This window comes from Doryrhamphus excisus, chromosome 18 (genome assembly GCF_030265055.1).
Source record: "Doryrhamphus excisus isolate RoL2022-K1 chromosome 18, RoL_Dexc_1.0, whole genome shotgun sequence".
Taxonomy (NCBI): Eukaryota; Metazoa; Chordata; class Actinopteri; order Syngnathiformes; family Syngnathidae; genus Doryrhamphus; species Doryrhamphus excisus.
Window position 1 is genome coordinate 12,079,681 of NC_080483.1, and position 23,226 is coordinate 12,102,906.

General features: G+C 39.2%; 1 protein-coding gene across 1 annotated transcript; it reads right to left on the minus strand.

The window, feature by feature from the left end:
• Window positions 1–6,786: 6,786 nt before the first annotated feature.
• On the minus strand, window positions 6,787–18,893 carry LOC131106615 (immunoglobulin-like and fibronectin type III domain-containing protein 1). Its single transcript, XM_058055838.1, has 24 exons — window positions 18,848–18,893; window positions 17,967–18,089; window positions 17,745–17,884; window positions 17,218–17,317; window positions 14,948–15,029; window positions 14,679–14,871; window positions 14,485–14,598; window positions 14,228–14,396; window positions 13,857–14,129; window positions 13,612–13,779; window positions 12,181–12,240; window positions 11,980–12,042; window positions 11,713–11,757; window positions 11,424–11,539; window positions 9,445–9,586; window positions 9,083–9,376; window positions 8,716–9,018; window positions 8,450–8,629; window positions 8,253–8,381; window positions 8,103–8,182; window positions 7,814–8,006; window positions 7,369–7,665; window positions 6,944–7,270; window positions 6,787–6,865 (listed from the first exon to the last, which is right to left on the minus strand). The coding sequence occupies exons 1-24, from the start codon at window positions 18,891–18,893 to the stop codon at window positions 6,861–6,863; spliced, it is 3,642 nt and encodes a 1,213-aa protein (XP_057911821.1). The 3' UTR covers window positions 6,787–6,860.
• Between the last annotated feature and the right edge of the window lie 4,333 nt (window positions 18,894–23,226).

Below are 23,226 nucleotides of genomic sequence, written 5' to 3' on the forward strand. Positions count from 1 at the left end.
ACTTTGGACCGCTTCTGAATGGCCACTAATGAGAATAGAAATGTAATGAATGGGAATAGCGTGGAATCAAGTACTAAACATTCATCATTAATTACATTGTGGTTCATTAAGTGATCCAGTAAGTCCTTCACACAATATTTTGGGGAATTTGCATTGGTGTATTGTAAACAGCATTTCAACCAGACATTATAACATTTGTTGCAGTTATGTCAGAATGCCACTAGAGGGCAGCTTTTCCATTCTTGTTTGTTGGCCACAGCAGTAACAACAGCATCATTAAAAAAAAAAAAACAACAACAATTTAATTCTGTAAATCTATTATGAAGACAAATGAATATTGGAGATAATAAACTGGTGAGGCTAAATTCAAAGGTGAATTACAGAATACATTAGACATTTACAGATAAGATTGTTGAAAACAAATGGCATTTGCCTTGAGGAATTTGACATCTTTAGGGATTACAGGAATTAAACAGCAATGATGACTCAGTCAGTGAAAAACACCACCTCCTTCATCCACCAAGTGTTTTTTTTTTGCTAATTGCTAGCTCTAACACACCATCTGTTGTTGCAGTGAAGGCATCATACTTGACTCGTAGGCGTGCCCATCAACATGGACCTGAACTTCGGCAGTGGTTTGGTCACTGGAAATTGATTATTTCAATTATGACAAATACTGGTTTCAATGGGTATTGTAAGTGTTTAGAAATTAGATTTCGAGAATAAAGTCTTAAATGTATGAGAAAGAACTTGTAATATTACGAGAATAAAGTCCTACATTTATTTTTATTTTTATTTTTATTTTTATTTTTATTTTTATTTTTATTTTTATTTTTATTTTTATTTTTATTTTTATTTTTATTTTTGTTTTTGTTTTTGTCTTTGTTTTTGTTTTTGTTTTTGTTTTTGTTTTTGTTTTTGTTTTTGTTTTTGTTTTTATTTTTGTCACGTACTGAAGTACGAGGTGATACAAGGTATTAGATATTTTTAGATATGTTTGTTATGTAGTTATGTAATTCGAATTATTTGCAGCTTTATGGTCGTCATAAAAATGCTCTTTGTTATTAATGACATCCCACTGCAGTGGAATTGCCAAAAAAAACATAGCCAAAGAACAAGCATATTTTTTGTGGAGTTATTCCTTAAGATGAAATCTTTTCTAATATGCTAGCAGCTTCCTGGCACTACAATCAAATGCTGCGGGCAATGTTCTCCTTTTATCACATCACCACACTCAGTTGTCACATGTTAGAAGGAAGGATGCTAATGTTAAATAAAATCCATTCTTTGGCGACAATGTAGACTGACAGGAGAGGGAAAATGAGATTTCGTCCATTCAGCAGCACAAAAATGAGTGAAATTGCTTTGACAACGTGAAGATGCAGCTACAAAGTGAACTTCAAAGCGAAATCGGAGCCTCTTCTTCTTCTCTTTGTGTGCACATCCCAAGGTTGTTTTACTCTTTTACCATTACCATTGAGAGTCGCTGCAAGATTACGTGTTCGTCATCACTTTTCGGGCAGCAGCTCATCTCCCGTCAGAGGGCATATGTGTTGAATATTCATCAGACCACAACGCGTCATCTCTCTAGAGTGCTGGTGGGGTACTCGGCTATGCTTTTATATCATCGGGATGCAGGCACGACTTGTGCTCAGCGAGTTCCTCGAGCGCTGATTCACGCTAATCCAAGTCTGCCAGGACAGCAATGGCTCGTTTAGTTCTGCATACCAATCGCTATTCTTTGATTTGGACTTCCAGCAGACTTATTGGGGAGCCGTGTGAGAATTTGTCGGCTGTATCAAGCTGATAGCCTCGTCATGCTGAGCCACTAATGCTGGCATCTGGAGTCATTGCTTTTCTGCCAGGTTGACTTTTGAAATATATGCTAATATTCTTCCATCGGGAAGGATAATACAGAGGGATAATTATCGGAAGTTTGGGTGGTGAGATTAAGTTTGGAAAGGATTTGAAAAAGTCACAAAGTTTATAATTACAGTGGTGTCTTGGTTAACGTCATTAATGTGTTCCATAAGGTCCGACTCAATCCAAAACGTATTGTCACCAAAAAAAATCTTCACGTAGGAAATTAAAATTTAAACTATTAATTATAATAACTAGCGCGCAGGCCTCACAGCTAGGAGAGCAGAGTTTGATTCCACCCTCGGCCATTTCTGCGTGGAGTTTGTATGTTCTTCCCCTGCATGCGTGAGTTTTCTCCAGGTACTCCGGTTTCCTCCCACATTCCAAAAACATGCTAGGTTAATTGGCGACTCCAAATTATCCATAGGTATGAATGTGAGTGTGAATGGTTGTTTGTCTATATGTGCCCTGTGATTGGCTGGCCACCAGTCCAGGGTGTATCCCGCCTCTTGCCTGATGACACTTGGGATAGGCTCCAGCATGCCCGCGACACTCGAGAGTATAAGCGGTGAAAATGAAAATGAATGAATTAATTACATATAATAATAATAATAATTGTGTCACTGTCAAATTAGATTAAATGTGCATATTTTGCGCTAATATACAGTGCCGTATCTGCACGGTGGACGAGTGGTTGGAATGTTGGCCACACAGTCAGGAGATCATGAAGAACTGAGTTCGAATCCCCGCTTGAGCATCTCTGTGTGGAGTTTGCATGTCTTCTTCGGGTACTTTGGTTTCCTCGGAAACCGCAATGTGTATTTGGTCCACTATTGAGTCCAACCCATGTATAATGAATATGACAACTCATCATTATCTCAACTACCCGAGCACTAACTCAACAATAATTACAACCCAGTGACAAGTGTAAATATGAATAAATTTTGCCCTCAAAGTTTCTATTTCTACATTTGAATGGATAATTACCTTAAAAAAACAAAAAAATAGCACCACACATTATGCGACAGTGGCACAAAACCTTACCTTTTGGCTGCTCTTTGGCTTTAGAAGTCATTGCTGCTCTGAAATAGGAAAGATCCACAAATAAGCGATGAATTCAGCAATTCAGAGAGATTATTTTCCTTCCTATTATCATTTAAACAAGTGATTGATGATAAAACTGGTAAGGTAAGCATGCCACTTTAAATAGCAATGGCAATGCGCTGCAGAATCATGAAAGAAAAGTATGCAATAAATAAATTTGTCTTTATTAAATCACTAAAATGCAATTAAAATATAAATGTAATTTAATACTTTGCAAAGCACTATATTTATTTATTCATTCATTCATTTTCTACCGCTTTTTCCTCACAAGGGTCGCGGGGGGAGCTGGAGCCTATCCCAGCTGTCTTTGGGCGAGAGGCGGGGTACACCCTGGACTGGTGGCCAGCCAATCACAGGGCACATATAGACAAACAACCATTCACACTCACATTCATACCTATGGACAATTTGGAATCGCAAATTAACCTAGCATGTTTTTGGAATGTGGGAGGAAACCGGAGTACCCGGAGAAAACCCACGCATGCACGGGGAGATCATGCAAACTCCACACAAAGATGGGTGGAATTGAACCCTGGTCTCCTAGCTGTGAGGTCTGCACGCTAACCACTCGACTGCCGTGCTTCCCACTATATTTATTTAAATGTCAAAATTAAATTATTGGACAATGTATTTGTATACATGCATGGAAGTCACATGACTGGTCTGTAACTGTAGGGGTTGGCACACACGAGACCATGAGACCTAAAAAGCGGTTGGAGGGCCACAAAAGGTCGAGAGCCATGGAGGTTCTGCCCTCACGTATCACGAGTGGCACGATGACATCAGCTCGTCAAAGCGGGGATGCCTCGACACTTGCGTGGATACACGCCGGGACGCCGTAAACGGGGAATGTGAAACCCCACCTTGTGGGCCCACTCTGGCTCCAGTGCTCATGGAGTCAAGTGGCTGCTTGCGAGCCAAACATAGACGGGGGAGGGGGGGCAGAATGTCTTCATTTTCAGTGCACCAGTGCATCTTTTATGGTACCGCAATCAACAGACATTGGATTTTACTCTTTGCAGTGACTTTTAGGAAAACTTGCAACAAGCATGAATGACATGGAATAGAATATGTGTACAATGCTTTCATATATGACTGTAAAAAAAAAATATTTTGACCTACTCCCATTGTTTCCAGCACCATCGGTCCATTGACAATGACTGTAGAGTGTGAAGGCCGTATCTTATCTTGGATTTACATTTTAGTAGTACAAAAAGTTACAATTTAAAAGGATTTTTAAAAGAAAAAATTATATTTTCCTGCTCAGTTATTTTTCAGTTGTAACAGACTGCCAGAATATGCAGCACAAATATCTGTACTATTGGAGGATTTCAATCATTTTTCATTCATTCATTTTCTACCGCTTTTTCCTCACAAGGGTGAGGAAAAGGGTGCTGGAGCCTATCCCTGGACTGGTCACCAGCCAATCACAGGGCACATATAGACAAACAACCATTCACACTCACATTCATACCTACGTATGGAGAATTTGGAGTCGCCAATTAACCTAGCATGTTTTTTGGAGGGAGGAAACCGGAGTACCCGGAGAAAACCCATGCATGCACGGGAAGAACATGTAAACTCCACACAGAGATGGCCGAGAGTGGAATCGAACCCTGGTCCTCCTAGCTGTGAGGTCTGCGCGCTAACCACTCGACCACCGTGCCGCCCTTCAATCATTTTTGATTTACCAAATATTTACCATATTTCTATATAACTAAAGCTTGGTTGACTTCAACAATAAGCCATTGTTTAACTTAGTTACACTGCCCAGCAAACAATATATGTTCAGCTTCTTCATTTTAACATTTAAAAGCCCAAACAGCCTCCATTCGTGTTACGCGACTGAGAGTAATCCAATCATTTCAGCACATTATTTAAAAAACAAACAAACAAAAGAAAACCTTAAACTGTATTATGGAAAGCAGGAAGTGAACAAATGTAACAGTTACTGATTGTAAAAGGGGTAGGATTTAAAAAGCTTTGCTTCTTCCTACTCCTTTTGGACATGTGGAACTGTGAACTGATTATGTGATGCATTCAATTGTAATCTGATGCATGTTCAAATGAAATAAACCCATTACCATTACCACACTAATTCACTCAGAATTAAAAAAAAAATCAATATAACTTACTTTCAATGCCTTGGTTGCCTTTGGTAAGTCGTGTGTACCCAGCGCGTAGTCACATCCCTTAATATCTCTAATGTCTAATATCGCGGCGACGGATGGCGCCCCTTTTTGTTGGCCAATAAAATGATGTAGCACACAGAAAGCCTTACATGGAGCCAATGAATTTGGTAAAAAGCCACAGTACAAAACTAGCAAAGGGTGGTGGTTTCTTCCTTTGCAAATCCTCGTGAAAGTGATCGCCTCAATAGTCGAACTGGAAATACTTCATGACTTAATCTGGTCCCAGAAACGTCCGTATCATCAATATACACCAGTACCGATGACAATATGAAACCCCTGCTGACATGATCGCTTTGATTTAGACAACAGATTGATGGTGCGTGGCGGTGTGGTATTGATACATTACAGATGGATTATTCTCCGATGTCAGTGCTAGAAGGTCTTCGCTCGTCAACACTGTCCCAACTGACGGCCTTAAACGTGGCTTTGTAATGTGATCTTTCATCTGAGGATTTTATTGGCTGATAAACATTCACATGAGCTTTTTATTTGCTTTCAAACGTGTCACTGGAAAATCTCACAGCGGGTCACGCAGTGTTATAAAAACATGATAGCTAATGGGGTGCAGTACAAGTCGTACTCGTACAGTTCATATTGTCAAAGGTCAAGCGTATGCAGTGTCGGAATGGTGACCAAACGGCATTATGAAAACAATGGTTTAAACCTGTTTTACTTCAAAGTACATACACTAAGTACTTATATGGGAGATACTGGATAGAAATTATTCACTGTCCGTAACCAAAGATGCTCCTGCTTTTACAGGTGTTATATATGGAAAGGCAATGAAAAATGGTCCGACGGTTCTTAAACCTTTATGACACCATGTGAACTACATGGTGTCTTGTGCCCATACATTTTTAGATGGAAATATATACAGTATGTTGTAAATAACCACCTGTTCAATTCTATGAGTGAAATAAAGTGGAACCCTTAAATTCTAACTTCCCTGAAATCCAAACATTCAGGAATTGTAGGTTTTATTGGGAAAAAAAAGGATGGACCAGAAATTGAAGCGATTGTAGGAAAATGCTCTGTCCTGGCTGCAAGTTGGCAATGATAATAAAACAGGGTTGTCCAAAGTGCTGCCCGGGGCCATTTGTGGCCTGCAGGACATTGTAAGAAGAAAACTACACCAAAAAAAATAGAGCAAAATGTAAAGAGAAGAAGCTGACATATTTTTACTAAAAATATATTTCCATGTTTATAGAAAGCAGGAAGTGAACAAATGAAACAGTTACTGATTGTAAAAGTAAACTGTATTATTGAAAGCAGGAAGTGAACAAATGTAACAGTTACTGATTGTAAAAATACCAGCTTTGCTTCTTCCTACTCCTTTTGGACATGTGGAACTGTGAACTGATTATGTGATGCATTCAATTGTAATCTGATGCATGTTCAAATTAAATAAAACCATTACCATTAACAAATATATATAAAATTATTTTTTTTAGCCTTTTTAGAACATAAAAAATACATAAAAATATTAAAATGACTAAAGTGATTATGGAAGTTTCACTGTAGTTTTTTCTATTTATAGAAGCAGAATAAAAAAAACACACACTTGGGTATTTAATAATTTATTGCAGATGCACATTTGCTGCTCATTTTAAATAAATAAGTTAATATTCGATTCCATTTAGAGTAGACTTTCCCGAAACCCTTTTCACTTTTAAAGTACATGTCGGAATATGTCCTTTTGTTGTTTCATTCTGTGAAGAAAAAAAAGGGATATCACAAAAAAAAAAATACCATCAAGCTATCATCAAGTCCTTAAGCTTGGGTCTTACCTCGAACAATGAGTTTGGTGGAACACTCTGCCTTGCCAAACGAGTTGACCGCAACCACTTTGTATTCCCCGCTGTCCTTAGGCCGCACTCTGAGAATATACATGGAACATACGCCAAAAGAGTTGGTGATGTAGTAGTTACTGTCCGAGTTGATGCACTGGTCATTGAGGAACCAGGACACGGTGGGCGTTGGGAATCCCCGCACGGCACACGTCATGTAAACCTGGTAGCCTTTGGGGGGTGTGTGGACCTTCAGTGGGACCAAAATGGACGGGGGTCTTTCAAAGCTGATATGCGATGAGTTGAATGCATGGCAGACAATTGGAACTAGATGATGAATACATTAAAAAGAAAGAGATTAGAATGTGTTGACATTTAGGATGCCAAATGTGGAGTATCATATTTAGCAGGAAATAGTAGCATACCTTTGTTACTATTCATTCCCCATGTTGGTGACTGAGATGGATCCGAGAGGCCCATGTCATTCTTGGCGAAGACCCTGAAATGGTATTCCATCCCAGGAAGAATGTTGTTGGCTGTGTACGTGTTAGTGAAGAGGCGGTCTGCCACAGTTTTCCATATCCTGGTATTGGAGTCGCGTTGAGCTACCATGTAGTAAAGTCTGTCATCAAGACCCTGGTCTGGGGAGGGAGCCCACGATATAACCACTTTCCCCTGGATGGTTTGCTCCAGCTCCACTGGTCCTGGGCACTTGGGTTCATCTAGTTTGAAAAGAGGAAAATATTGACTTCGTACCCTGAGGGTTTTTTTGTTGCAGAACTGCAGAACTGTCTGAAAATGGTTTCTTGGACTTCAGATCTGCATTCGCTCAAATAAGATCTTAACATTACCAACTACCCTTCTTCTTACCTGTAACTCGAACCTCAACGTCAAAGCAAGCCTGCCCAACAGAGTTTTTGGCAATGATGGTGTAGATGGCAGAGTCTGAACGTTTGGATGATGGAATAACAAGCTGGGACATTCCTTCTGAATTGATTATTTGAATCCACGGGGGTGTTGGTTCATCATCCTTGAGCCATGTGATCTCAGGTGGAGGTTCAGCCTGGAGGCATCGAGGTATTCCGGATAAATGTCAAACTTAGCAAAGCCATAACTGGAGGCTAACTTTTCAGGAGTGAAATAGCTTGTAAAGTCATACCTCATAGCAAATTTTTACACGTGCTGAATTTCCTGCTCGGACGACAATGAAGTCCTCAGGGTCATTGAAATGAGGCCTCACTGAACCAAAACACATACATTTTAGATTTAAACTAGAATCTTAGATACCGTATTTACAGTAGGGACTTACTGTTGGGGTTCTTTGCACACGCCATTGCAGACGGGGGGCTTGGATCCCCAGCTCCTGACTCATTAATTGCCAGAACCCTGAACTCATACTCCGCTCCCTCAGTGACATCTTTAACTGTGTAATTCACATCTGAAAAAAATGGGAGGAGTCAAAACTTTACTGTTAAACCCAAGATATGTTGTGTTTTTGTGACAAACCTTCAATGGGTGCGTTGACTGCATTGAGGGGAATCCACTGATTTGTGTCTTTTTTGCGTTTCTCCAGTTGATAACCAATAATGGGCACCCCTCTGTCATCCTCCGGAGGGGTCCACATTAATGTAATACAGGTCTTTGAGGCACTCACCACTTTGGGGGCGCCGGGTGGTCCAGAAAGTACTGTATATAATCAAGTAATAGACAAGTTGGAAACCGGAACAGAAACCATGTTCATGTTTCATGAGACTTATTTCATTTCTGCTCACTCATTATGCCGGCCATAATGCTATCGGTGGTCTCCAACATGTCACTGAGGCCCTCAGAGTTCTCTGCGTAGATGCGGTAGTTGTACTTCTTCCCGTGGGTCACATTCCTGTCCCTGAAGGAGGTCTTATCTCCAGAGACATCCCCGAGTTTAGTCCACAGATTGTGGCCTTGCTGCTGTCGTTCGATGATGTAGTTTGTGACAACAGAACCACCGTCATCTTTGGGAGGTTTCCACTTAATCTCGATTAGAGAGGACGTAGTTTCTAGAATCTCCACCGGACCCTCTGGTGGAGTTGGACGATCTGCGTGAACAAAAAACATCTTTAAGTAGTAATATTTCTCATTAGAATACTTGAGTTTTATTACCAAGCACAAAAAGCTGAGATGTGGCCTCCACCGCCCCAAATGCGTTTTTCAGCTGGATTTTAATTTCCCCTGCGTCTGTCCGTAGACAGTCTCGGAGGAGCAGCCGGCTGTGATTGGGCTCCCTCACAATCTTCACTCCTCCGCCGTCTTTGACCTCTGTACCATTCTTATACCAGTTAACGATCAAAGACTCCTGGGCTGCGAAAGGCATCTTGAAAGTGGCGTTCTGCCCCACTCTTACTGTCAAGGGCTTGGAGAACTTGTGAAGGTCGTCTGGGTCAAATTCGGGTACATCTACAAAGCATAAGTTGTAATTAGATAAACCATATCACGTTTTTACTAAAAAATGAAGTCAATTATACCTCCGACTGTGACTTTTCCCTGCGTACTCTGATCCCCTGATACAAAGCGATAAATTCCAGAGTCATCATCTCGGCAGTGTTGAAAAGTCAGTGTGTGAGAGGTGGAATCTTTGCTTATGTTGATCCCAGCGCCTGCGCTTAGCTACAAAATCAAATGTGAAAGGAAAAGTACTTTTTTTATCATCATGCTGCAAAATATAAAGGGTATGAAATCAACCAAACAGCAAGTGTTGATGCTTGTCGTTGGGAGTCAATTTCCCTGCATCTAGTAGATAGGGAAGCTGTAAAGACCTGAAAAGTTAGGAAAATTCCAATGTTCCAAAATAAAATCTGATAAAAGCAATAAAAGCTGAATTTACTGTTAAGCACAGAATCTTGCAGAAAGTGCCACAATAAGAATGAAATGCTGTCATTGTGAAAAAAAAGAATAAGGTTTGTGTGGGGGGCTATTTCCCCAGGGAATGGCCCAATAGTGGCAGAATCTCATTACAAAAACTTAACCGCCCCCCTCCCAAACTAAATATGTTGAAATGGTGATAAACATCCGCGGAAGTTGGCAGAACCTCCTCTTAAGGAGCGTAAATGGCAGCTACTAGGGTTAGCTTAGTTGATGAATGGATGAGTCCACTTTCAAGGTGTTGTGTTTTACCGCTTTAATGTAAAAAGTGTACAATGCCCGATGAAAAAAAGATGAGAAACACATTTATTCATGCACTCAGCCTGTTGTGGGAGTGCAGCGTGACCGAAAAGGATAGGCGCCAGTGCTGCAGCGCCCACATTTATTCGACACAGCTCATCTCTTGGCTGGCCACAGTCAAGTCACCTCAATGTATAACAACACTTGCGGCATTCACAAAAAATAACTTACATTAGCCAAGCTACACCCATTTATGAATTAGTGGGCAAACTTGTCCATTAATGCATTGCATCAATAAATGTAAGGATTTTTGCATTTAATTAACAGCCATTTTATTCACTAACGGGTAACGGGGGGCGGCACGGCGGTCTAGTGGTTAGCGCACAGACCTCACAACTAGGAGACCAGGGTTCAATTCCACCCTCGGCCATTTCTGTGTGGAGTTTGCATGTTCTCCCCGTGCATGCGTGGGTTTTCTCCGGGTACTCCGGTTTCCTCCCACATTCCAAAAACATGCTAGGTTAATTAGCGACTCCAAATTGTCCATAGGTGTGAGTGTGAATGGTTGTGCCATGTTATATGTGCCCTGTGATTGGCTGGCCACCAGTCCAGGGTGTACCCCGCCTCTCGCCCGAAGACAGCTGGGATAGGCTCCAGCACCCCCCGCAACCCTTGTGAGGAAAAGCGGTAGAAAATGAATGAATGAATGTAAAAAAACTGAATTTTAAAAAATTAAAAAGGTGAAAAAAAGAATTTGGAAAAAAAATTAAACAGATTTCATAATTTCCTACTGCTTTAGAGCACGTATGAGCCGGCATTGCACTAAAATGTTGCCTAGAAAAAATAAAGTCCAGTGTTCAAAAACGAAAGCAATAGAGGAGAGGGAGGAAAGGAAAAAATTGGACTGTAAATTCTGTCAATGGCATTAATGAATGGCGGGGCGTTTTACATCAAAATTTTACGTGAAAATACTTTCCCACACTGTCACCGATAAGGAAATATAATGAAAGATGACACTGACTGACATTGCCAGAAAGTCTTAGTGGTGCATTGTAGTACTCGAGAAGACGATCATCCAAACAAAACTGTTATTCTAGAGCATATTTGTGTAGTTTTCTGCTTAGCCAAAACCTGTTTGATCACTGTAGTAGCAAAAAAAAAATAGTTTAGCAGGTTTGTAAAAGTCTCTATGTTGCCCATCCTTCTTTTGAGAGCCTCAAACTTTCAAAGGTCTAAGTCAAAGTGTTTACTTCACAAGTGAGAACACATCAGTCATACTTCAGTGTCCATTCCCAATACACAAAAGGAATTTGAAAAATGTGTCATTATTCAGATTTTTTACCGGCTCTCCGTCTTTATACCAGATGCCTTCGCAGTCCATGTTCATTGTGACTTTTAATTCAGCCGGCTTCCCACGCAGAAAATATATATCGGTGAGTCCGCACGTAACCACAGGCTCTGAGAACATTAAATAAAGAAATGTTTTACGCCATGTTTGACTTAACCCGAAGGAACAGTTATTCAAAACCATGCATCCTTTTGAAACTACAGTGTTATATATTGGGCACCTTAAAAAAAATGAATGTAATATTTATTAATAACTATGAAAATATTTGAAGAGAACAGCTTACCATTTGTTGGAGCTACAGGTGGCGGCTCTGGTTTTGTCACCTTAACTGATGGGACAAACAAGAAGAAATAATGGATTAACTTCTGCACTATTTATGCTCCTGTTTGTTGTGGTTTTTGCTTAAGGTTTTCTTCTCACTAACTATTCAATACACATTTTCTTAAATTTGTTTAAATTGACTATGAATAAATATGAACATCAATAAACTGATAACAGGCTTATTTTTAGCATATTCATATACATTGGTCAGATTATTATGTGATCTTACCACTGCCTATTTCCTCCGAAACCACTTGAACAGAGGCCACTTTATCACTTCCTGTTAAACATTCATGTTAGTAGTTTCTGTGCCAACAATTTATGAATGCGAGCATACTGAAAATTGCTTAACAGCGTAAAAAAAACAAAACAAAAAAACATAAGCTCTCGGATAAAACCATAGGTAGACGTTGCAGCAACCTTTTCTTACCATCGCTTTCCACTTTCACAACCGATCTAGTTGGTGCCACGTCTGCTGGTTTATCGCTTCCTGTTAAACATTATTGTTAGTAGTTGCCGGGCCAACAATGTATCAATGCAGGCATCATGAAAATTGATGAACACTCTTAAAAATACATACAATCTCTGGATAAAACCATCTGTAGACATCATCACAGCCAATGGTGTCTCTTACCCCTGCTTACCACCTTCACAACTGGTCTAGCTGGGGCCTGCTGGTTTATCACTTCCTGTTAAGTGCCAGCGTGAGTAGCTGCTGTGTCAACAACTTCACATTGCAGGCTTAATGCAAATTGATGAACAGCATGACAGACGCTATATAGCAAAGCAAAACAATGCAGCTGATCTGCATTGGAATCTGAAGCTTTGGTTGAAGCCTAGTTGAAGCCAGAGGTTAATTTGGTCGCCATTGGTACTTGGATATATATAGATGTACGTATGTAGGTTTGTCAAGCAATTATGTACAATTTGGGTGTTTATAACAGCACTGGTCAAGTAGAAGTATCTGAGCTTGATCTATGATGTTGGGGAGTTTACCATCCCTACTGTATGCAGAGCTTTAAAATCTAATAGACCAGGGGTCTCAAACTCAATTTACAGTGGGGGCCACTGGAGCTAGGGTCTGGGCGAGACTGGGCCGCATCAGGTTTTCCAAAAAAAAAACCCAAAAAACGCATTTATTAAAAACAGAAATTGAATAAAATTTGCTTTGGTTTCTGATAAAACATTCTACTGTTCTCATATATCTTAATTTTTATTTTTCTGCACAAAATAAGATGAAAAATAAATAAACAAATCAAGAATAAAGAAAATCAATCAATCAGTAATAAATAAATATAATAATAATAATAATAATAATAAAACGGCAAATAATAAGAACTTAAGAAACCACATATAGTTGGTGGGTAGACAAATTATTTTTTTCAGATTAAAATTAACAAAGCATTATTAGAGCCCTGTAGACATGACAAAACACGACTATAGTCACATTTGCGCAACTGCAGGGTCTTGAGACACATGCTAACTCACAAACTACAGAGCTAGCGACCTAAACGGTAGCCTTCAAGTTATTTCCTTTAAACTTAAATAGCCAAAAACTTACCACTTCCACACGGACAGGGAGGTTAACTATTAACCGTTATTTAACCTTTAACATGAACATTAATCAAACGTAATAATTTTTTCTGGGTACATGATACCATACAGCATCCATATCAAACTTGCGCGGGCCGCACTAACATTAAACTTTCATATCAAGGCGGGGGCCTCAAACTAGTGTCGCGTGTTTGAGACCCCTGCAATAGACCGCATGATACACTACATACATATTTAAGTTCGACCCAACACGATCTTGCCAGTGTTTTGTTTTGAAATGTACATTTTGGTAGTTTTCCAGTCTTACCTGGTTTTGGTGCTACAACTTCAGCTTCTTTGGCAGCTTTCACTTCCTCTTTCTCTTTCTCCAACTTTGCATTTTGCTCTTGGGCCACCTTCTGCAGATCAATACCGGATCCTCCGGCCTTTGTTGTTTTCCTCACTGACTTCTTGCCCTGATCTGTATCTTTATCAGCTAAAAATGACAAAGTAGCTCTGAAGTTGTAATAAGTGTGGTTGGAGAATTAAAATACCTGTGTGTTGAATCCTAACCTTCAACGACAAGCCAGGCATTGCAGGATTTTATTCCGGCACACGCGGAATAAATTCCTTTGTCCACCACCATGCAGTCTTTCACCACCAGTCTATGGATGAGCTTGTCTTCGGAAACCTCAATATCATATTTATCTCCTTGCTCCAAGGGCAGATTCTTGCCAAACCATGAGATCTTGGTGAGAGGTTTCGATATAACACATTCAAAAACTGCGTCCTCTCGTTCCATTGCCTTCACTTCCTGGATTTTCACCAAAAAATCCACCATGGGAACTGAGACAGAGAGATATATATTTGAATAATCATCTACAAGAACGCAAAGACAACCAACCTCCTTTTTAGTAATTAAGAGTAAGTCCTTGTTCACCTACTTTTGAAATCAGTAGAAAATATATTAACATCTTCTACGTCCAACTGGTAGAAACCACCATCTTCCGGCCTGAGATCCCTCATACTGAAAATATACTTTCTCCCTACTCTCCTGAGGCTGTGCTTCATCGTGTCTCCCAGTTCCTTTGTGTATGGGATCATCTCACCATCCTGTGAAAGAAATCCACAATTAATTTTTATGATGTTCATACATTGAACTAAAAACAAGTAAAAAAAAAAGATATATAGTCACACAGACCTTATACAAGTATATGGAGCTGCTCTGTTCAAGAAGATCCATGTCAATCTCAAAGGATGCAGTACCATCTGCATTGACCCGGATAGGCCGCAAGTTAGAGATGTTCTTGACAAACTGTATCAAAAATAGAATTTATCATTAAAATTGTTCAATATGTACACTCTGAAAAATAGTCAGAAGAACATCAATGTAACCTCAGCTTGTTCTTCTTCTCGTTCTTTCTTCATTTCATTGAGTTTCTTCAGCATCCAGCGAAAGTCAGTCACTCCATACTCCGAACAGATTCTCTCATAATCTTTTTTGTCAGCACTCAGAAGGAGCTCCCAAAATTTTGGATCTATTTCTCCATCCTTTTTCTCGGTTTGTGCTGATTTGGGACCCACTTTACTAGAAAGGAAAAAATTGGATATATTAGTTGGATTTTGTTTGTACAGACAAGAACGGCCATCAGTGCACAAACAACCTTCTTCTTAGAACGGTCTTAAAATCACCGTTGACGGTTTCTGTTGCATTTTGCTGATCTGCTTTCTTCTTTTTGAAGCCAACTGAAAAAAGAAAACAAAGACTGTAGTCTAACCCCCATATATAATGTATATTAGTAATGTACAGTAGGTCAGAGTTTTAGGGTTTTCAGTTTTAGAGTTTTTAGGGTTTTCAGAGTCTAACAATGTGGGTATCCCTCCAATAGTTCATCAAATTTCTAGGATATTCTTATCAAAAAATATTTTCTCCCAATACTATGGTTACGATTTAATTTATTTAAAACATCCATACAGATACAGTTCACGGTTCAGGAAGCTTATTTAATCCTACCGCCTCTTCTTTTCACATCCATTACTAATACATTTGTTCACTTCCTGTATTCAACATGCATAATAACATAGTAATTTAAAATACTAATTCCTACAATAAAAAAAATCTTCCCTTTCCCCTGTTGTCCAGATCTACTCTACTCAATTTCCCCATCCAATCATTTGTCATCTTAATAGGTAAAGGTTTCCACTTCCTGAGAGTCATTGAATGGAGATACATGGGTTCCTAATTACAGTACTTCTCGTTGAGCAGGACCTTGCAACGTGGTATTGGTATCAAATGTCAAATGTTATTGAATGTAATGCTTCTAACTGCATGGTTCTTTGTGGGTTGTATCCTCTACTTTCCTTGTTGTCATGGTAATATGATCCTTAATATGTATTGAGGTCATTCACATCTTTGACAACAAGCACTCTTGCTTCTACTGGTCTTCCACTTCGCTTGATGGAGAAGTGCTGTGGAGCTTCCTCAAGTTTTTTTGGCAATGTCAGTACTCCGTTGTGTCAGACGCTCATGTACACGTTTCTACCTTTCAGTTTCTTTCCATGTTTCAGCATTGTAGTTTTTGCAGGCGGTGCTGGAGCCTATCCCAGCTGTCTTTGGTTAAGAGGCGGGGTATATTACCTGGACTGGTTGCCAGCCAATCACAGGGCACATATAGACAAACAACCATTCACACTCATATTCATACCTATGGACAATTTGGAGTCACCAATTAACCTAGCATGTTTTTGGAATGTGGGAGGAAACCGGAGTACCCGGAGAAAACCCACGCATGCACGGGGAGAACATGCAAACTCCACACAGAGATGACCGAGGGTGGAATCGAACTCCTAGCTGTGAGGCCTACTTGCTAACGACTTGACCGCCGTGCAGCCCTTCTATTTATGTACTAGTATATTATAGTTAAAAAAAATCTTCATTGGGCAACTACTTGTGTATGTTCATGCTCTGCGATTGGCCAGTTACATACAGTGATCACCCCTCCCTCTCTACCAAAAGGAGCCATGACTCTTTGACACACAAACACAATATAGACAGTGACTCACGTGGTTCTACTTCAGCTCATGTTCTCTATTTTGCTCTATTTTGGTTTGCATGATATTTAAATTTAGTTGGTAAACTTGTAATGTATGCGGTGCATTTGACAAGTCAGTGCTGTAAACGACTTGTGTTGCATCGGTCACTGCCTGTTTATTTATTTATTTATTTATTTCTCCCGTCTGGGACTGCACGGCGCTCGAGTGGTTAGCACGCAGACCTCACAGCGAGGAGACCAGGGTTCAATTCCACCCTCGGCCATCTCTGTGTGGAGTTTGCATGTTCTCCCCGTGAATGTGTGGGTTTTCTCCGGTCCTCTCACATTCCAAAAACATGCTAGGTTAATTGGTTAATTATGGGTTAATACATAGGTATGAATGTTAGTGTGAATGGTTGTTTGTCTATATGTGCCCTGTGATTGGCTGGCGACCAGTCCAGGGTGTACCATGCCTCTCGCCCGAAGACAACTGGGATAGGCTCCAGCAACCCTCGCAATAGAAAATGAATGAATGAATGAATTTATCTCGTCTGCTATAAAGTCAGTTGGAAAACTCGCAGATTATTTCTGTCTTTCTGTCATTGGACGTTTGCATGAATCACCAACTTCACACAGCTCATTAAATATAATGAAAGAATAAAGTCTCAAGGATCACTTACATACATACACAGTACACGTACAGCCGAATAATATACAATACCTATAGCAACTTCTCATCAAACCATATCAATTTCAACCATGTCAGATTTAAGCCCCCATTCTTTTCCTGATAGACCATGCCTACTTCTGGTTTATGTCCCGCCCCCAGTACAGATACGATAATTAAAATGGGTGAACAGATTCAGGTTAACACCTTTTGAAATCATTAGTATTATCTTTACCTTCAATCACGTTTAGAACAACTGTGACAAAGGCTTGTCCATATTCATTTGTCGCAAAACACTTATATGTATCTGCTTGATCAGCGCTGACATTTGGCATCTGGAAGAATCAGAAAAGACATTAGGTAAACAGTAAAGTGACCCAATATGTTTCACTGTATAGTCTCTCCATTAATTCTAGGTCACAACTGGACTCCTACGGTCAGTCTACATGCAAAAAATGCAAGGGCGCATGTGTGACCAACTTGTGTCTTTCATATGTTTTTTTGTGTTGGGTTTGAGCAAAATGTCAATTTTTTGGTATGTCGCCTTTGCGGACTCCCATGTGTGTCGTGCTACACACTGCACCCCACACATATAATTAGTACGGCCAACACAAGTTCAAATATTTCATATTTGCGCCAACGTATCGAGATTTTACTCCATCATGGTCACCACAAAAAAAAAAAAGTATGTCCGGTTGTGACCTAGGCTTCATCTACCAATTACCAATAGACCAATGGCTTCATTGACAGGTTTTTACTTGCCTCAAATGTGTGCTCATTGGAGTTTGGGTCGTATTTGCTTTGATATTTTGACGTATCAGAGACATCGCCGTTATTTCTGCTCCATGCCACAGTCGGTTTAGGGTCTCCAGTAACAATGGCTTTAAAGAAGGCAAATTTGCCTATAGAAAAGAAAAGAAAGTTATTATGTTTACTGGACAATTAATACATGCAAAATACATTGTAATAATTTGAAGTATATACCTTCTTGGATGGTCAAAGCAATTGGCTTTCGAGTAAAGTCTGGATGGCTCTTCCCCTCAGGCAGCGTCTCTATAAACTGTGTAATCATTACTCCAGGGACCCGAGATTTTTTCCTGATGCCCACTGAGAAACCAATGCAGCGTTTAATAATAGTGAAGCAGACATGAACATGATGAGAAACACCGTTGTGTCCAACATTAAAAAAAAAACTCACCACCCTTTTCCGAAAGCATGCGGTAACACATTCCAATATATAAAATATTAGAATGTCAAATTAAATTCATCACATATCTGGTTTGGGATATAGCCTCATACCACATGTTCATTTCGTTAACGTTTATCTTGCCTCAATGCTTCCATTCCACGCAGTGAACCGATATGTAGCGTGGCACCTACATATCTACGGATAAAAGGTATTATAAATCTATTGCACAGCAGGACTTCATGCCTTTGTGAGCAAGAGTGAGGGAAAAGTAAAAGATGGATGATGGTGAGATTCTCCGAAGGTTCCCCTAAGCCTACCTTCATTCTCTGCAGCGGGCCCTGATAAGGCACACGTTGGAGAACACATACAGCACATGTCAGGATGGTCGCATTGGATTAACTCATTTCAATTCGATACAGTGCAGTAAAAAGTCACTTTTTGTACTAATATGGAATAAATTATATCCTGTCAGTATGGAACACCTACTTTTTTCTTCTTTATGAAATTATTAAAAAAAAACATATACCGTCTTTTTAAAGTCATGTTTTCCATATATATGATATATCACTTTTTAATGAAAAATGTGGGGGTACAATGATGAAAAACAAATCCTGGAAAGACCATTATTGTTTGTTTTTTACAGCTTTTTGTGGCTGCAAAAAAATAATTTGCTTACCTTGGCCAGCGCCCGTCCCATCTGTTACTTTAGATCTTTTGAACATCGTGGCTGCTTGTGTGAGTCTTGAAAAATAAGAAAATAATAACAGATTTAAGGGTAGAATTGTTGGGGTTCTTTCAGAGGAAAGTGATTAAAAAAACATACTAATGCAGAATTTGTATGTTGTCAAGATTCATCGAGCTAAATTATCCTGTGGACTACATTTTGTTTACATGGTAAGCTTTTGTATGTAATGCTAATGCATCAGATTACAATTGAATGCATCACATAATCAGTTCACAGTTCCACATGTCCAAAAGGAGTAGGAAGAAGCAAAGCTTATTAAATCCTATCCCTCCATCTGGTACTTTTACAATCAGTAACTGTTACACTTGTTCACTTCCTGCTTTCCGTAATACAGTTTACTTTTACAATCAGTAACTGCTTCATTTGTTCACTTCCTGCTTTCTATAAACATGGAAATATACTTAAAGACAAATATTTTTTTTAGTTATTAGTAAAAACATGTCAGCTTCTTCTCTTTACATTTTGCTCTATTTTTACTTTTTTGTCCCATACCGAAGTACGAGGTGATATGACCATCCAATGACATAATGTGTACCATAGTAACTGTCAATATAGTGATATACATATATAGCACATCATATCACTATTTTAAAATATTTACCTCACCAAACGAATATTAGTCCTAAATAAATATATCATAAATGCAATATATTCCAAAAATGGTATTCAAAGATTGTCTATATTACAGGATGTCCTGTTTTTAAGAACTTACCACAAAAACACTATTCAAATGTACTCATACCAAACTGGTGGGTGGAATACTAGTTGAATAGCTCTGTTAGAGTAATGACTGAAAATTGAAAGGAAATGTTCCTTTATTATACAGTATTTAAAAAAACAGTGTAAAAACTAGTCCCCTTGGCTAGTTGTTGGTTCAGTAGGTGAGTAATCAGGTGGTAATCATGAAAAAGTCCCTAATGAACATTTTCATTGAACTAAACTACAGGCTATTGCTGTAGTGCAAAAAGAAAGCATCATCCCGACAAGTTGTGACTGTGTCCCAATGCAGCTGCTTGCAAGGATGCTTCGGTTTATCACACCGCACCCGAAAATAAAATCATCGCTGAAATAAAACTTTTATGTGGCCTTTTCATCACGATTAAAATCTTAAGACGACTTATTCATGGCGATATTCATTTCAGCCAGCTTAAGGTATTGCTGTACGATACACGATATGGCTTGTGTTTTTGTTTTTTTTTTTCTTTGCAGCACATTGCTTCGATACCACGGTCAACTCGGCCAGTCCCCATTTTTTTTTACGATCTGTTAGCTCCATTTATGGCAGTGCTCCATATAATAATATTTAATTACCCTGATGATGGCTTAACTTAGAAGGATAAATGTCACTTGACAGAAATAACCAGATGGAGCTTGTTTTTGTCATGGATTCAGTGCACCCAAGGGGGGGCACTAGGGTATTTGCAGAAATGTCACTTGTCTGGAAAAGAACTGCCTTGCTGGCATAAGAGTGACTAACCTAGACTTGTAGACTTGCCGCTGTAATATTTGATTTCATTAGCGTCTCCCATGTCACCATTGCGACCATTACAGTTATACAACAGAGTAACGTTTGAGGCTTCCCTTGTACTTGAAGGTAAAAGGACAAATGGGCACGCTAACACAAGCTGACTCACAGGTTGGACTATATTTACAACAACCACACACTATCACCCGATTACTATTAATAACTCAGTGACATATGACGTTCCATAAAAATATCTTTCTCTTAGTCGTCTGACATAATTAGTCATTTAAAAATAACTCTTATGTACACACTGAACACAAAACAGTTCATTTTAATGGTTTAATCTACTAATACAGATTGACATAATTATACTGCATAAATGTTTAAGTTTATTGTCTCATAGAGAGACAGAATTTCAACCAAAATGACGGAACTAAGTATTTAATCCTCAGGCAAAACTTGACTTAGTGCTTGGCGGAGAAACTCCTGTTGGAGTTTGCACAAAGGTCAATCATTTCTTCGCACATTTCAAGGGGCTTTGGGTCAATTCTCACTACGTATAACCTCCAAATACTGAAGGTTTTGAGACTGCCACTTTTAGCTCCCTCCACAGACTTTCTATGCCTCAGGTACAAAGACTGGCTTAGCCACTCCGGAATAAAAATGTGTTTTTTCTTGAGCCCCGTTATTCTTTTTGAATTATCAATAGTTGGATATTTGTTTATATTCTGTTTTTCCTCTGTTAAAACAAACCTGACACTTAACCGATGGATTGTTAGTGTCTTTTTAAAAGGGTAAACTTATTAAACCATTAAAATAATTATTTCCATCACTGGTCGGCGTTTGTTTATTAGATGAGCAAACTGACGATCACATGATAGATCACATGCCAAATAAAACTGCCAGCCTCTCGCAGCATCCGAACAGCCTTGTAAATCACTGTTGACATGACCAGACGCTTGTGTTGGGGTGCCATTTTTTGCACGTTTAGTCGCTGTAAAATGTTTTTTTTTTAACTGCTTGCTTTTCCATCTTAGGCTGAAAAGTAGATACTGTAGTTTGACAATTTGTACCATCATAAAGTACAGTAAAGTACAATAAATTTCCATGGAAACAGGAGTACGTATGCTACAACACACACATTTGTATTAACCTGAATCTGCAATTAATTTGAATATCCATCGTCAAATAAAATAAAATTTGTGTAAATTGAACAATACTTGTCTGAGATTTACATTTTAAAGTTCTTTGTCACACCGTAAAAACCAAACGTATTCCCACTGGGTTTCATATGACCCTACGGTGCATGCTGCAGTTAATGCACCGTGCGTACAGACTCCGCGGGTCCGAGAGCATCATAAAAATGGTTTCAAAGGAAGACACTGCTGAGGTCATGTTCGAAAAGCATGTCGCTATGCAGGGAGTCGCCATGGACGCTGGGCATGTGCAACAGCTGGCAGTGGCAGTTTAGCTTTTTTTGGTTTATTGTTCACATAATGTATATGCCACAGTTTATGATGTAATGTTTACATTCTTGGCAAAATAGGACATCAGATTTGGATTGGAATTAAAACTAGTGTGAGAATATGCATTTATTTTTTAGGGTGCAGCTTTTGGAAAACATACGATTTGAGTAAAGAGAAGTCCTTTTTCCTAATTCAATCAAATAATTGCCTTTGACAATGCTATACTTTGGATAAATAGACTTGTTTTTAGCTCTGAATTAATGTATGGAAATTGTATTTGAATGCATCTTCTACTCTGTTTTTACTCAACTTTATTTTTATTTCTTTTTCTCTACTGTAAAGCATCTTTGAGTACTCTGAAAAGCGCAATACAGATAAAATGTATTATTATTATTATTAAATAATTCTTATATACTTTGTAACTAGTTAACTGAATACATGGAACACCAGTCCAACATAAAATAAATGTACAAGAGATGCATCAGGATTGATGTTGCGGAAGTACCCGTTACTTACTAATGCTGTCCAGGAGGAGGATGATCTTAGATCTCAGAACCCCTGTGGTCCTTCTGTGTCTTCCTCAGTCTGAGCCTCCCCTACAAGCCTTCCCTACAAGCTATGTCCTTATAGGAATGCCTGCAAATGACTTTGCGGTAAGCGCCCACGTTGTCTAACACGTACACTGCCAAGAAAGGCTGTTGCTTTTTTGTTATTGACCTAAATCGCCACCTCTGGCAAAAAGTGGGAGGAGGCAAGGCCATGAGAGGTACCACAGTGGGGTGACCATGACTGAGCTTTCCTCCTGACACGTCTGTGAAGTTCCTCAGAAGATGTAGTGGACTATTTTACGCCTGTGAAATTGTATTCTAATATCCAATTGAAATCTTGACAAGACATACTGGACATTTGTGATGTCGCAACGTCAGAATACACCAATGTGTCTGATTTTGGGGGGAATTAAACTAAAAGTGTCAGGCAAGGAGCCTATAAAGTAGTATCTTGACACTGTTTATTTTACAGGTTATTCATTCATTCATTCATTTTCTACCGCTTATAATTAGAATAATAATAATTCATACATTCATTCATTTTCAACTGCTTATCCTCACGAGGGGTGCTGGAGCCTATCCCAGCTGTCTTTCGGCGAGAGGCGGGTTACACCCCGGACTGGTCGACAGCCAATCACAGGGCACAACAATAATAATAATAATAACATAATAACATAATAATAATAATTGGAATAATGACACACGATACTGTTGCGACTACAATCCAGCTAAAACTGAATTCTGACCCCTCATCGTCACTTCCTGTCCACACTCCACACATCCGGTACACATTTATTTCAACACACCCAAGCATTATTTATGTTTTAGATG